Raw genomic sequence first — 16,275 nt, forward strand, 5'->3', positions numbered from 1 at the left:
TACCACTGCTTTTGGCACTTAATCACATACTGCCTTATTTTTTGTATTTAACTACTTCATGACTGCATCTCATATGCCCCCAAAATGTTGTGTTTCTAGGACACTCTGATATCAGCATTAAAAGGAATTTTGAAATTGCATATACCGTCCCCAACAAATGATTATCCCAGCTCTGCTTCAACATCCATGACAAGAGATCACTTACCTAAAATGAGAAGCTCCCTCCCTCCCAAGGCAACCCAGTTTGGGACAATTCTAATTTTCCTTCAAGGCCCCCAAGCCTTCCTCATCCCCCAGTCTTGTTCCCTAAGGACCACCAAGCCTTGCCAGGGAGCTGAGCCCTTCTATATCCCTATTAAAACATAAGGTCCTTGCGCATAGAGGCTGCCTCGGTTTTCTATTGTATCACTAGTGTGGACACATCTCAGACCAGAACACACAATAACTCAATAAATTTGATTCAATAAACATGTATTAAGGGCCTATTATGTGCCAGGCACTGTGACAAATGCTAGGGATACAAAGAGAGGCAGAAGACCTCTCCCTCTTTATCCACAAATCCAGTGCTATGCTCCTGGAAGAAAATCTTTTTAACTTCTACCTCAGTACCTTAGCATATGCTGTTTCTATGTGAAGCATCCACCCTCTAACTTTCCATCCACTCACTTCTACTACTTCCATTAAGATTCAGTCCAAACCAAACCTCCTCCAAATTCTTTTGTACTTATACACATGCTGTTTTCTAACTGTTCCATCTGTGTATGGTTTGCCTCACCCAATGATCAACTTCTCAAGAATGGAGGCAGTGTCTGAGCTACAGGTTCACCTCCCAAATTCTGCCCCTCTGTGGGGTGTGCCCCAGAACTCTGACCGGGGCCCTCTCTTCTGCATCCTTTGCACTGATCTCATAGGTTCCTATGGATTCAACTCTCCTCTCTATACACATGACTCTACAGATCCAGCCCATTTCTCTCTCCAGGGCTCCAACTGCCCCTGGAACTGAGTATCCTGGGCATCCATAGCTCAACATGGTCCAAAGCAGAACTAACACTTCCCTACACTCATCCTTCCTTTTAACTTCCCTACTTCTGTCAAGGTCACCACTATTTTTTTAGTCACTCAGATTCACAATCTAGAAATCATCCTCATGTTCCTTCACCCCCATTTCAAATAAGTTGCCAAGCCTTGCCAGTTTTATGTCCTCAGCATCTCTCAAATCCATCCCTTTCTCAATTCAAACACCTTTATCTGAGACCGTATGATCTCTTGTCTGAACTACCACAAGAGCCTCCTAACTAGCCTGCATGCATCTAGTGTGACCCTCTATAACAGGGGTTCTCAGCCTTTCTAATGCTGTGACCCCGCAATACAGTTCCTCAGGTTGCAGTGAGCCCAAACCAAAAAATTATTTTGGTGGCTACTTCAAAACTGTAATTTTGCTACAGTTATGATTCAGAGTGTAAATACCTGATATGCATTATGTATTCTCATTGCTACAAATGGAGAGGTTGAAAACTGCTGCTCTATAAACTAGCACTTCCCTCAAGAAGTCTTTCTTGTTTTTGAGGTGTGTGTGTATGTGTATGTGTGTAAACACACATTGTAATTAACTATAAACATGCTGTATGTCCTATTAGAATTTAAGCTTCTTATGGCAGGGACTTTCTCACTTCAGTATCTGGATTCTCAAAAGATCAAAATTAATGTTACCTCTAGTTTCTACTCTACTGACTTTATGCTATATAGATTTTTATAAGAGCTAGACTCTGTCTAAAACAATCTTTTTTTTTTAATTAAGCTCAGGAATTTAGCTTTCCCTCAGTTTAAACTGAAAGAAAAGTTATCTCTCATACTAAAAGAGAACAAGAAGATGTTCCAGAATAATTGTAACAGATGGCATTTGTAGTTTTTTTATGTGTGCAAAATACTTTAAAATATTAGTTCATCTTATCCTTACAACAGATGAAGAAACTGAAGCAGATTGCAGTTAAGTGGTCTGCCCACAGTCACACAGCTAATATGAGTTTGAGGCTGAATTTGAACTCAGTTCTTCCTGACTCCAAGCCCAGTACTACATGTACTATTCCCCTTGCTGTTCATGGAACTCAATAGAAACTTATTTCAATAAATTTAATGAAAAAGGTTGCTTGGAGATGGATGATAATCTCTTTGAAAACTGCATTTACTGCACAATTTCAATAACCACATTCCCCATTTTTTTATCCACTATTTACTGAGTATATAATATCAAGCAAAGCCAGGAAACTCGCCCATCAAACATAAAAGGCAGTCTCCTAAGCAAAAGTTACTATTTCCTACTAGAACTATTCTTTTTCAATATAAATTTAACTAAATGGCATATTGTTTCATTTTTTCTTCTTACATGTTTCCAACATTTTCATTTCATGTTATTATTATACATAAGTATAAATTTATATATCATTTCATATATAAGTTATTTTATGTATTATAATAATTATTACATTACTGTAATTCACAAGCAAATATCATCAGCATTTTAAAGATGAAGAAACATTGACCAGGAACACAATAAAACAACAAAAGTGTTAAGTCCTAAGAGTTAAAGCTAAGACCTGAAAAGACTTCCTGACTCCAACACAAGGATTCTTTCCACTTGACCAGACTGTCTCATGACATTATTATATTTGGATTTGAGCCTTTAACAAAGAAGATACTACTCATGTTTCTTCCTACCATATACACTCTGAATCCCCCTCCCCATCTTTTACGGTCCAATGAACCCTTCTCCAACCATTCCAACGCCCACTGACTTTTCTCTTAATAGCTTATAGCATATAATTTAAAATTTATTTTCTTTAAATAAAATTTAAATATTATTATTTACATTATTATTTTATTTAACTGTCTCACATGCAACCTTGAGGTTAGGAAATATGTTTGTGTCTCATAAAAATCCCCACTTTACATTATATTGAATTTCTTTCAAGCTCCTCAGACAAAGGCAGCAAAACCACCATCATCAGGATGCTGTTTAATGAGTGTCTTAGCAGTTCTGTATCACATATTTTGAAGCTCCTGCTTAAATGTCCCTAATACAGTTCGTAAAAAGCTAGAGCTGGAAGGACCCTTGGGGACATTTCATTCTGATCCCGTCATCCTATGACTAAGGGAGCCAAGGCCCTGAAAAGGAAATGACTTACCTTTAATGGCAGAGCTGGAACCATTCAACTTTTATTGGGCTGTGTAGGGAACCGTGCTAGGACCCTGCTGACCTGGTCGTTATTTCTATATTTCCCAGTAACTTGTGAAATGATCTGAAAGTTATCAATAGAGTAACAAGTAGACCTGTGGGAAAGACTTAACAGGACTGTTTCCTAGTAGCCTTACAAAGCCTTGAATAAATGAAGACCACATTCAGAAGTTAACTCAGTCCTAACCTTTCAGCTCTTCTCAGTGATGGAAACATGATCACCATCAGCAGATACTCATTGTTCAAGCACTTGTTAAATGCTGATTATGGACCAAGGACTACACTAGCTCCTGGAGATACAAGTTCAAAATTGAAACAGCACCTCTGCCCGCCCCCCTGGGGAACGGGGGCAAAGAAGGGGAGCATACGCAAGTCCCCCAAATCTACAAATACAAAACGATTTGGGAGTATGTGACCACGAAAATCCAAACGTTCATGCTCAACACCATTGAGTACCATTCTCAGCCTCGGTCCTCTGCTTCAAAAGCCTACCAGCCTTCCTCTTGGCTGCCTTTTGGTTAAAATGCCAAATGCCAACTCAGCAACTGGTACTTTAAGCCTTTGCACTCTGCCTCCAGACCATTTATCCAGGCTAATGCCACGTTACTCGCTGCCTTCAAGCCTCTCCCTGTCCGAGGCCATCCTGTATTCAGCTATCAGCGATCTTTCTAATGTACAAGTCTGACCTTGTCACCCCCATCCTCACTCCATAAACTCTGGTGGCTCCCTATTTATAACCTCAAGGAGCAAATATAAAATCTCGTTTGGCTCTTGAAGCCCTTCCCTCCCTGCCCCGCTCCTACCTGTCCAGTCTTCTTACCCCTCACTGCCGGCCACATACTCTACCACCTCCAGCCTCCTTCAGGGTCCCTTAATCACAGGAGAACACTGTACTTTCTCTGGCTGGCCCCCTGGAGCCTGCTATTCCTTCCCTCATCTCTACCTCCTGGCTTCCCTGGTCCCCTTCAAGTCTCAGCTGACACCAGCTTCTGCAAGCTTTTCCCTGTTCCCCTTAATGTTAGAGCCTTTGCTCTGAAATTATTTTATATGTCTTCAGTAACTTAAAATTGCACTAAGGCTTTTGGGACACCCTGTTTATCTGGTTTGTACAGTTATTTGTATGTCTCCCCTTGAGACAGTAAATTCCTCGATAGGAGAGTGTTTTTTTTTTACATCTCTTTGTATTCCCAGTTTTACAAAGTGCCTGGCACACAGCAGACCCTTAATAAATGCTTGTTCCCTTGATGTGACATTACATTTTACATCTTGGGTTCCAGCCAGGCATCCAGGCCTTTGCGTAGGCAGCCCCTAGTCTATTTTCCATCCTCGTAATAAACCTCGGATAATATTTGTACTAAGCCTTGGCTTTTCCTATTTCCTTTAGCGTGAGGATCCTCTCCCCCACCCCCTGTGCCAAAAACTTTCTTTTTTTAACTCTATCTTTATTTAATCTATGGAGATGTCTCCCTCTAGTATTTGCTGGAATCCCCAGTGCTGAGCAGTGTGCTAAATGGGAATGGGAGATGTTTTGGAAAATGGAAAGAGCCAAAACAGCAAAGTTCAAAAACTCTTCCCAAAGGTGGAAGACACAGGAGCAGCCTCCCTGCCTTCAGGCTCCACAGCCACCTACTGCTACAGCCTTAGATCTGTAAGGGATCTCAGAGGGGGTCTAATTGAACCCTTGTCTGCAAAGTGCCTCGCCTCTAGAAAGTCTCTTCAGGGAGCCTTCCAGTGACAGCAGGGTTCTCTCTCCTGGCTGAGGAAGCCCACTCCAAATGCACACATGGCAACCACTAGAAATCTCTTCTCCACCCAGCCCTTCTCTCTTCCTCTCTCCCTCCCTCCTTCTTCTGTCTTTGGGACTGTCTCTCTCTCTCGCCTTCTCTCTTCTTTTTCTCTCTCCATTCCTCCTTCTCTAAGTCTGTGTGTGTGTAATCTGTATCTGTCTGTCGGTCTCTTACCTTCTCTCCCTGGTCTCTGAGAGACCACAAAACAAATCTGTTCCCTCTTTCATTCCAGTCCTCTGCTTTAAAAACTCAGTCCAAAAGGCACTTCTTGATTTCTTTTAACATGTGTTTGCTAGTATTCTGGCAAGATATCATCATAGCTCATTCTTATTCAGCAGCTAAAGGACTTCTGGGGCTACCAGTATGAAGATGAGCAAAAGAGTGAAGGCTTGTTTTGACCAATTAGACTTCTCTAAAAAAAGTTAGAAATGCCATACAATGCGGAGTGATAATTACTGTTCTGTAATGAGGTGACTGAGCTTTAACTAACTTGATGCAGGATTTGTTTTTCAAAAGCATTCAGGGCTCTCCACAATCTGGCTTCCACCTCACTTCCTTTTTCAGACTCATCTCTATTACCCTTCACACTTTCATCCTCAGACAATCTAAACTAATAGCTGTTCTCCATTCTGTCCTCTCCTGCCTCTCCCATTCCTACCATCTCCTATACCTGGCACTGGCTCCCCACTCAATTCTGTCTCTTCCAGGCCCAGCTTGAATTCTGCCTCCTCCTTATCACCTCATATCACCCAGCTTCTAGCTGTCCTCCCTCCATCTTGCTTCACAGGATTTTTCCAGATCCTTCATTTTAACTTAGGACATTCTAATCTTTACTATCATTAAATAGTATTAATAAGAGCTAGAATGCTTATATTACTTTAAGGTTCACAAAGTTCTTTCCAAATATTAGCTCATTTGATCCTCTCAACAACCCCAAGACATAAATACTATAATTATTCCCATTTTAGAGAAAAGGAACCAGAGTTTCCCAGGGTCACAGAACTAGTATCTACAGCTGGATTTGAACTTGGACCTTTTCTTCTCTGTCTACTTTACCACCTGGCTATGGCTTATCCTAACTTTAACCAATAACGCTACTATTTTAGAACCTCTGAGTTTTCTTTGGAAAAAAAAAGGGGGTCACACCTAGCAGATTGGCTAACATGACAGCAAAGGAAAGTAATGAATGCTGGAGGGGGTGGGGCAAAGTTGGGACACTAATTCACTGCTTGTGGAGTTGTGAATTGATCCAACCATTCTGGAGGGCAATTTGGAACTTTGCCCAAAGGGCAATAAAAGACTGTCTGCCCTTTGATCCAGCGATAGCACTGCTGGGTCGGTACCCCAAAGAGATAATAAGGAAAAAGACTTGTACAAAAATATTCATAGCTGCGCTTTGTGGTGGTAAAAAATTGGAAAATGAGGGGATGCCCTTCAATTGGGGAATGGCTGAACAAATTATGGTATATGTTGGTGAGGGAATATTGTGCTCAAAGGAATAATAAAGTGGAGGAATTCCACAGAGACTGGAACAACCTCCAGGAAGTGATGCAGAGTGAGAGGAGCAGAACCAGGAAAACATTGTACACAGAGACTGATACACTGTGGTACAATCAAATGTAAGGGACTTCTCCAGTAGTGGCAATGCAGTGATCCTGAACAACCAAGAGAGATCTAGGAGAAAAACCACTATCCACATTCAGAGGAAACAATGTGGGAGTAGAAACACCGAAGAAAAACAACTGCTTAAATACATGGGTCGAAGGGATATGGTTGGGGATGTAGACTCTAAATGAACATCCTAGTGCAAACAACATCATTGAAATAGGTTCTGATCAAGGACACAAGTAATACCCAATGAAATTGCTGCAGGAAGGGTGGGTAGAGGGGAGGAAGGGAAATAAAGTGAGTATTGTAACCAAAAAAATTAAATTAAATTTAAAAATTTTAAAAAAACTTCAGCTATTAATAGAGAATGAATTAAAAGCAAGCAAAAAACAGAGCTAGAGAAAGAGTAGCTTGTGTAGAGGACAAAGAATTTGGGAGGCAAGCAGACCTGGGTTCAAATATTACCTCAGACACAGACTAATGGTGGATCAGTGAACAAATTACTTCACCCTTTTCTGCCCAAGTTTCCCCATCTGTAAAATGGGAATAAAATAGCATCTATATCACAGGGTTGTTGTGAAGATCAAATGAGATACAAAGTTTTAAAATTTTTTAAGTGAAAAAAAGGGGGGGGTAGTTCCCAAAAGGAGGTAAATGTCTGAGTAAAAAAAGAACTATCTTATTTCTTTATATTTATAGAATCAAACATTTAGAGGTTATCTAGTCCCATCCCCTCAATGTACAATTTATAAAAACTAAGGTGAGAGTAGTTAACTGACTTGCCCAAAGTCATATAGGTAGTAAGAAGCCAAGCAAGGATGACAATAGCCAGGGCACAGCAAGATGTCTTTCATATAATAAGCATTTAAGTGATCACAGAATCACAAGATTTAGAGAGAAGGGCAACTTTAGGCATTATCTAATTCCATTTCATTTTACAGAGGAAACACCTAAGGACCAGTAAGAGCAGTAACTTGCCAAAGTCATACAGGGCCAAAATTCAAGCCTATATCTTCTGATTCCAAATCCTGTGTTCTTGTCACTATATAACAGCTTGTTAAACTGAAATTGTTCTTGCTGAGTGAAATCTTAGTTCTCTAAGACAAATTGCCTCTTTTCTTCCCATCCATGTCACCCATGCTTCCCTGCATCCCCACTCTAAAGATAAGATAATTAAAATACAACGTTGCATGTCAAAGAAAGAAGCTCCTGTGGTGTAATATCCCCTTACCAAAAGGCAATAATAAAAACTATTAGCTTCAAACTCTGGTCTCAAGTAAATTTTTTTTTCAATTTCTTTTGTCTTCGGTAAATTTCTAAAATTATTTAAATTACTGCTAAAGAACTCAGGCATAAGGTGATGATGAGCGTCATTTCAGACAAGCTATTTAAGATGATGGTTTCAAGTTTTCCAACTGAAGCTTATTTGTTTGCAAAAGTTCACATTGCAAATAATTCAAGTTATTTAATATTGCTCATGTATTCCAACTACCCTAGTGCTAGATTTCTTGATTAACTTCTGCTCACACAACAAATACTAATTTAACTCCTTTCAAAAGGAATGCATTCCTATCTCCTTTCCCCCATCCAAGTCATATTGATATAATATTATAAAGACAGCAAAGAGACCTAATAAATCCTGGTAAATATTTCAACCTTTACCAGATAAAGTCTATTCCTAAATTCAAATGCAGCCCCATTCTCTTTCTTTAAAACCTTTCAAAAATTTCTGCAGAACTTAAGAGGAATGTGTTCTTTCCCAAAGAGTAGGAGATAAGCATGACTCTGTAACTAGGCTATCTATAATCCTGAGATCTCTATTTAAAGGTGTTGACAAATTGTATAATTCCGAAGGAATGCTTGTGTCCTTTGTAAAACACAAGGATCTCAACACTTGGAAAACACAAAATGCTATGTATAGTTAAGTATTCTGTACGAAAAACAGATTCTTTGTTACTGACACAAACAGCCATTACTGTCATGGGATTTAGAGGGAAGAGGGGGGAAGAGATCCTTAGAGGTTTCCAGGCCTCTCATTTTACAGAGGAAGAAGCTGAGGCAGAGTTGTCATGTCTAAATTGTCCCATCTGACATGTCATGTCATGTTTGGGATATATGGAAATGGAAGGAAAAAACGGCTGAAGAAGCAACAAGGTAGTGAAGAAAGATGTTGGTGCTTAGGAGGAGACCAAAGGAAAAAAAAAATAAGCTTCCTTTCCTGGGTGTTTACTTCAGAGGCCCGGCAGAAGTCTGACCCTGGAAACTGCTAATGAGTGGGAAGGACGAGTGCTTAAAACACAGATGAAAACTGATCCCGGCTGTCAGTAAGAGAAGTATCTGTTGTGGGAAGCATGAAGAAGAACAGACCTCGGACCGGCAGAAGGCAGAGAACAGCTCAGGAAAAGGTTGCCTTCTCCCGGGGCTTTAAGCCTAGCAACTCCATTCAGGTTGTTTTGAAACTCCTTGCAAAAAAATAAAAAAGGAGAGAGCAGGCTGGGAGAAGGCAGGGTGGGCCTGGTGCCCACGGGAAGGAGGAGGAGGAGGGCTGGGTGTGCCCCTCCTGGACCCAGATGTGAAGAAGAAAGTATAAAAGGCGCCACCAGGAAAGAGCTTTCTTTAGGGTCCCCTGAATGAAAATTCGCGGGTAGCGGGACTAGAGAAGCCATTCCCCAGTAAAGGGAGCCTGGACCTCCCGCTGTGCCAAACGGTCACAGGGAGGCTTTCACCCGGAGGGCCTTCTATTTGTGACCCGGGGACAGGCAGCTGGGATGGGAAGGGGTCAGTACCTGGGGGAGAACGGCAGGAAGATGGGGCCCGCGGGGGGAAGGGAAGGCCAAGCACAGCACGCAAGCTCGGGCAGTAACCTGAAGAAAGAAGCCCCAGTTGCCTAGGAGGGGAAGACAACGTGACGTAGAAGGACTGCAAGCAAAGAAACCCGCGTCTAGGGGTGAAGAGGGGGCACCCCGGCCGGCTGCTGTGTGGAGCCCAGTCTTGGGGAAGGAAGTGGAATTGGAAGGGAAGAACATATTCGTAACCAGATGGGGACCCCATGGCACCGCGCTATCCCGTTTGGGGGGAATCCCCCTGCCGCCGGAGGAAGGGCGGGGATTCTTGGTCTCAAGCAGGGACATCGACAATCCCTAGACCTGTGCAAGACTGGGAAGTAGGGGGTCCCCCTGGCTCGTGCAGGACTCGGGAAAAGGGAATCCCTTGACCTGGAGGCAAGGCCAGCTGGGTTGGGGAGCACCGATGACTGGAGGGTTCCCCCTGGCTCTAAGAGGCTGTCCCAGGGCCCGGGTCAAGTCTGGCTGTGGGTGGGATGAGGATCAGCTGGATATGAGGGCTTTGGTTCTGAGGGGCTCTTCTGAGTCTAGGCTCAGGCCAGCTCCGGGGGTTCCCCTATGTCGGGGTTCAAGGCCAGATGTGAGGAGCCCCCTGGGTCAAAGTTCAGGGCCAGCGCTGGAAGAATTCCTCTGGCTCTGGGGGTTCTTTGACTTCCTCGGACTGAGTCACGATGGCTCTGGGGGTCCCTCTGAGTCAGGGTCAGGGCCGGCTCTGGAAGGATCCTCCTGGCACGGGGGGTGGGGGGAGAGGTCCTTGGCTCCCTTGGACCCCGAGGGCCTCCCGGGTCAGGGATCTGAAGGCTCTCCCTGTTCTGGCGGCCCCCCGGGGTCAAGGATGGCTCTGGGGTCTTCCCCTGCCCCGGTGGTCCCCCCCGGATCAGGGATATAGGGACTCCCCCACTGTCGGGCCCCCGGTACATACCACTTGGGCGAGCTTGAGGCGGCCAGGGGCGCGGCGCAGGTAGTCGGGGTGGCACCGGAGGCCACCCAGTCCGCGCCGCTGGCTCACGGGCTCCGTGGTGGGTTGGTAGGGGCTGCTGGCGCCCGAGATCATGGAGGTGCTCGAGGCCTCGCCCTCGAAGCCGTCCAGCTCCTCGCCGCTCCGCATGCTGACTCCCTGGGCTGGCGGGCTTCGTCAGCGGGGCCGCGCCGGCTGCATCGCGGGCCGGGCCCGGCCCGGCCTGGGCGGAGGGACCCGGAGCCGCCGCCGCCGCCGCCGCCGATGCCGCGAGGCCGCAGCCGCCGTTACCGCCTCCTCGGGCTCCCGAGGCTCCTGGCGCTCGGGCACCGCCTCCTCTCGGCGGCGGAAAGGGAGAGAGGGGCGGGAGGAGCGAGGGAGGGGCGGGAGGGGCGGGAGCGGAGGGGGAGGGGGCGCCTCCACTCCTCCGCCTCCCCCGCCCGCTCACCTGCCGCGGTCGCCCCGCCCCCGCGCCACTAGACCTGGACCCTGCCCTCCCCAAGCGAGCGCCAGCCCTAGCACGACTGTAGAGGTGAAGGAGGGAAGCGGCAGCTACGGCCCTCCCCGCAACGCCACCGAGTCCGGGGGGCTGCGGGGAACCCGAGGGGGCGGGGCCATACCTTGTGAGGGGCGGGGACTGAAGGAGGCCTGTTACCCAGGACCAAGGGAAAGGGGAGGGGGCTGAGGTTAGCGCTATAAGGGGAGGAGGGGGCGGGCATAGACGGCCTCTGGAGTAGAGCTGAGCGGTGTCGGTGTGGTTGCCTTCCTAGGAGGGAGTCAAAGAGGGGAGGGGGCTGAGGAGAGCCTAGCTATCCCCTACCTGTAGCCAACTGGTTAAGAAATTGAGAAAAAACCGCCGGGCCTGGAGGGGGAAGTGGGGGAAGGGGGGCCGGTGGCAAGGAACTGAGGGGGCTGCTGCCTCCTGAGTCAAGTTGTGGAAAGAAAGGGATACTTGAACCATTAAGCAGGGAAGAAGGTAGCCCAAATTTAAATTCGATCAAGATGCTGTGTGACCCTGGGCAAATCCCTTCGGTTCTCTCCACCTCAATTTCCTCATTTGTAAAATCTAGAAAATAATAGCACCGGGGGCAACTTGGTGGCTCAGTGGATAGGGCCAGGTCTGGAGACAGGAGATCCTGGAGTAGCCTCAGACACTTCCTAGCTGTGTGATCCTGGGCAAGTATCTCCTATTGCCCTAGCCCTTGCCTCTCTTCTGCCTTGGAATCAATATTCCAAGATGGAAGGTAAAGGTTATTTTAAAAAGAAAGAAAATAATAGCACCTACCTTAAAAAGTTATGAGGATAAAATGTGATCATATTTATAAAGTGCTTTGCAAACCTTAAATCTCTGCAAAGCTATTAAATTCTTGCTAAAAGTAATGCTTGTGACCCTGGTCAAGTCACTTAAATCCCGTTTGCCTAGCCCTTGCCCTTCTGTCTTAAAAGTTGTTGCTAGGACTGAAAGTAAGGTTTAAAATTAAGAAGTCCGAATCTTAAGGGCAAAAATAGCTGCAATAAAGACTTGAGGGAATTTGACTTCAGGAGTTAACTTCCTTGAGAATGAATGGGCTCCCATTTGGGGTGAGAGACACTGAGGCAGAAGTAGGAGGATTCATAATTGTCTCTGGAGATTAAGAGCAGGAGGGACAATGGCAACAGCACTTGATTAATGAATTGAAGAACCTAGATCAGTAGCTGTTTGACTTTGGGCAAATCACAACCTCTCTGGACTTCCTCTCTTCTAGGAATTCTACTTGAACTTGTCCCTAAGCTGTTTTCCTTTGAGACTTTGCATACAGTTATTTTGGAGTCATTCTCTTTGGGGTTTGGCTCTGGAGCATCCTTGTCACCATAATAGCTTTTTATGATGGAATTCTTTTTTTTTTTTTTTGGTTGGATGATTCAGCCTAAGTTCTGAGGTCTTGTTTTGTTGTTGTTGTTGTTTGGGTTTGTTTTGGGGGGTTCTTTTGGTTTGGTTTTTGGTTAGAGGGAAGCTCTCTGTACTTGTAGAAGGAATGCTTGAGTTGGTCCTGTTTTTGCCTTCTTGGGGTAACAAGTATATTTAGTGAGGATCTAACAAATAGCTCAGGTTGGGGGACCTACAAGTTTTCCATGCTTTCAAAAGTCTGGTGCAGGGCAGAGTCTGATCACTTGGTCTCCCTGATCTAAGTTCTGAAAGTTTTGTGGGTTTGGGTCTGAGTGACAAATCTGTTGGTTCACTTTCTTTGAAATTTCAGTAGACTGCTACTGTCAGCCAGCTGAAAAGCTCTGCTGATTCACTGTCAGAATTATAGACTTCCCTTTGGTCTGGAGTATCTGCCCTGGTTATTTAGGATGGAACCACTGCTTGCATCTAAACTCACTACTTACTTGGTACCCAGCTGAGGGTTGGTAACCACCCTTCACCCTGGAACATCACCCTCCACCCTGGATCTGTGACTTCAGAACTGGGTAGTAGGAGACAGAATTGCCTGTTGGCACCAGTTCCTAAACTCCAGGTTTAAGACCCTCTGAACTGGATCTAATATTCTTCTTCCCCTCCCTTCCCTGGTATGCTTCTGGTCAGACCCAGCCCTCAGGTCAATAAACCTCTGTCTGTTTCCCCAAGCTGACTTGGACTGGAAAAATTACTCACAGTGATTTTTTTCCCTTGGATTTCCTTATCACAATTTGATCCTGATGTGTTTTCTAGATATGTTTGGTGGACTTTGGGAAGGGGAGAAAAGGTTGCTCTCTGTACCTTTTCATATCACTCCACCATCTTGGCTTCATTGCAACCCCATATCTTTTTCAAACTATTTTATCTAGTTACTTCTTTTTAATGTAAGCTCCTTGAGGGCATGGACTGTTTGTTTTCTTTTTATTTTTTGTGCATCCCCGAACTAAAATGTAGTAAGGGCTTCATAAATGCATGTTGAATTGAATTCAATGTCTTCTCCATTTTGTACTTGTGAAGTTGATTTTTTAAACCTAAGTACAAGACTTTACATTAATCTCCAATTTCATCTTATGGGTTGGTTGTGAGGAAAGTGTTTTTAAAACTGTTGTATGGAGCTATGATTGTAGGTGAACTATTATTATTTTCATTTTTTCCTGATGGTTTTTTTTCATGTGATTTCTCCTAAAACCATTTCCCACATTAATCCCCACCTAGGGATATAACTGACTATGTTGTTTACAACATTCTACATCTTTAGTCTAGCTTCTCTACTGAGGGAAGAGTTGTATGGTTTTTCATCAACTTTTATAAACTTTGCATAAAATTTGTATAAGTTTTCATAGTTTTCTGCAACTGGTCATTATGTTTAATCAGCTCCATTGCCTTTTAGCATGTTCTTTTCACATTATTGTAATGATTACATATATTTTCTTGGTTCTGCTTACTTTTTCCACTCTGTTTCAGTTCATAAAAGCCTTCTTATGCTTCTCTTGTGGAAGCATATTCAAAATCTTCCTTTTTTCAACAGAAAATATTAAGAAATAAGATTTCTCTAGTCAAAAGTTCTTTTCCAAACTATTCCGGCTTTCTCTTAGACCTAACTCTTTTAAGAAAGTGTATAAAAAGGTCAAGAATGAAAGCTAAGGTCCTGGGAAATTGGGTAAAAGGTGATAAGCAGGGGGCAGCTGGATGGTTCATTGGATTGAGGGCCAGACCTAGAGACATGAGGTCCTGGGTTCAAATTTGGCCTCAGACACTTCCTAGCTGTGTGACCCTGGGCAAGTCACTTGACCCCCATTGCCTAGCCCTTACCATTCTTCTGCCTTGGAGCCAATACACAGTATTGACTCCAAGATGGAAGAAGGTAAGGGTTTAAAAAAAATTGTGGTAAGCAAACTTAGAATAAGAAATTCCTTGTTTAGTCAAAATCATTGTCTTCTCCATCCCTGGGATGAGAACTGGGACCACATAAAGGCAGGACCTCTTCCCCCAATTCTAAGGGTATCTTCGGGGTATTGACCTGACTCCTATCTACCCTTTGTGGGGAATAGTCAAACAGAGATAAGTGGTTTTAGAAGGTAATTCTCAGGCCCAGAGACAGAAGATCCAGATTCAAATTTGATCTCAGACACTTCCTAGCTGGCTGACCCTGGGCAAGTCACTTACCCCCCATTGCCTAGCCCTACCACTCTTCTTCCTTAGAACCAATACATAGTATTGATTCTAAGATGGAAGGTAAGGGTTTATTAAAAAAAAAAGTGATTCTCCAGAAAGATCTAGTGATTATCATTCATATAGTTGGAATACAGTCTTGACCCCAAACTGTATAATATTGTGGCATTTTTCTCTCATTAATTCCTAGAAATGTTCATAATAATAACAACAATAATGATAATCACTAGCTTTTATATAGTGCCTACTATATATCAGGCACGGTGCTAAATATTATACTTTATAAATATTATCTCATTTGATCCTACTAAAACTGTTTTATGTAAGAATCATCTGAAAGGATAAGGGGAACTTTACTGCTCTGGTTCTCTCCCTCTCTATCTATCCATCTGTATGTCTGTCTCTTTCTGTTAGAAATTCTTGGACTACAGTGGAATTGTTTGTCATTTTTGGGAGAGGGAGGGAAAAGGGGAAGGAAAGAAAATGAATCTTGTAAATATAGAAAATTTTTTTTAAAATAAATAAATTTAAAATTTTTTAATTCTTTGATTGCTTGGATTTAGAAGAATGATCAGTTAATAAAAAATTGCTCCTGACATACATGTAGAGTATATTCATATTTTTCTCCAACACACTAAATTTTTCTTATTCATAATTTCTTATGTCACAGCTAGTATTACTATAAAGCAAATGACCCTACACTCAAACCTTTCAGGAAAAAATTCATGAGGTTAGTCGAGGCTTTTGAGAGTTGATTTGCTCCTTCTTGATTTTCTTTCATAGGACTTTCATCCATCTGCTAGAACCTTAAATATGCCAGGGCTCTATCCTTAATCCTACTCTCTTCTTTCCTCATAGATCTCAGTAGCTCCCACAAGTTCAAGTACCACTTCTACATGGATAATTCCCAGAGATACAAATCTAACTCTAATCCCTCTCCTAAACTACTATCACGTCAAATTAAATGTATCCTCCTGGACATTATATAGGCACCTCAAACTCAAGGTGTCTAAAACATGATCTTCCCCCACTAAACTTACCACTCCTACAAATTTCCCAATTTCTGTAACTATCCTAGTTCTGGGCCTCATTGCCTCTCATCTCTACTATTGCAATAGGCTTCTGATATTCTTGCTTCCAATTTCTCTGTTCTCCAATCCAATCTCCAAACAGCCGTCAAAAATAATCTTCCTAAAACATAAGCCTATCACTCACCTGCTAAAAATCTCCCTAGTCCCTTCATTGCCAATGGCTTAAAACAGAAAGCTTCCCAAAACCAGTTCCCACCTACCCTTTCAGGGTTATTTCATATTCCGCCCCTGCACAATGGACTTTTCCCAGAACTCAACACTCCATCTCCCACCTTCATGCATTAGAACAAACTGTCCTCCATGTTTTGAGTGCCCTTCTTCCACATTTCTGCCTTTCAGATCCATGGCTTCCTTTAAGGCTCAGCTCAAGTGCCATTTCCAAGAAGCCTTCCCTGATGACCCCCTTTGTTAGTACTCCCTCCTTCCTTGATTTTTCATGTACTATAAACTATTTAGGTACACAATGTACTTACTGCCTCTTTCTCCTCCATCCCACACCCCCAGTAGATTATATATTCCTTTATGCCTACAGGGCTTTAAAAGATTGTCTGCCCTTTGATCCAGCCATGTCATTACTAGGAGATAACAAGGAAAAAGACTTGTACAAAAATATTTATAGCCTTGCTCTTTGTTGTGGCAAAAAAA

The 16,275-nt window shown here is 43.5% G+C and overlaps 1 protein-coding gene across 1 annotated transcript in view; it reads right to left on the reverse strand.

Moving 5' to 3' along the window:
* The window catches only part of CMTM4 (CKLF like MARVEL transmembrane domain containing 4), a 73,790-nt gene extending 63,026 nt beyond the window's left edge, over positions 1–10,764 (reverse strand). The window contains exon 1 of the mRNA XM_001364216.4: positions 10,393–10,764. Coding sequence (XP_001364253.2) covers positions 10,393–10,578 — 186 coding nt within the window. The 5' untranslated portion in view covers positions 10,579–10,764. The remainder of the gene's footprint in view (positions 1–10,392) is intronic.
* Between the last annotated feature and the right edge of the window lie 5,511 nt (positions 10,765–16,275).

This window comes from Monodelphis domestica, chromosome 1, assembly GCF_027887165.1.
Source record: "Monodelphis domestica isolate mMonDom1 chromosome 1, mMonDom1.pri, whole genome shotgun sequence".
NCBI lineage: Eukaryota > Metazoa > Chordata > Mammalia > Didelphimorphia > Didelphidae > Monodelphis > Monodelphis domestica.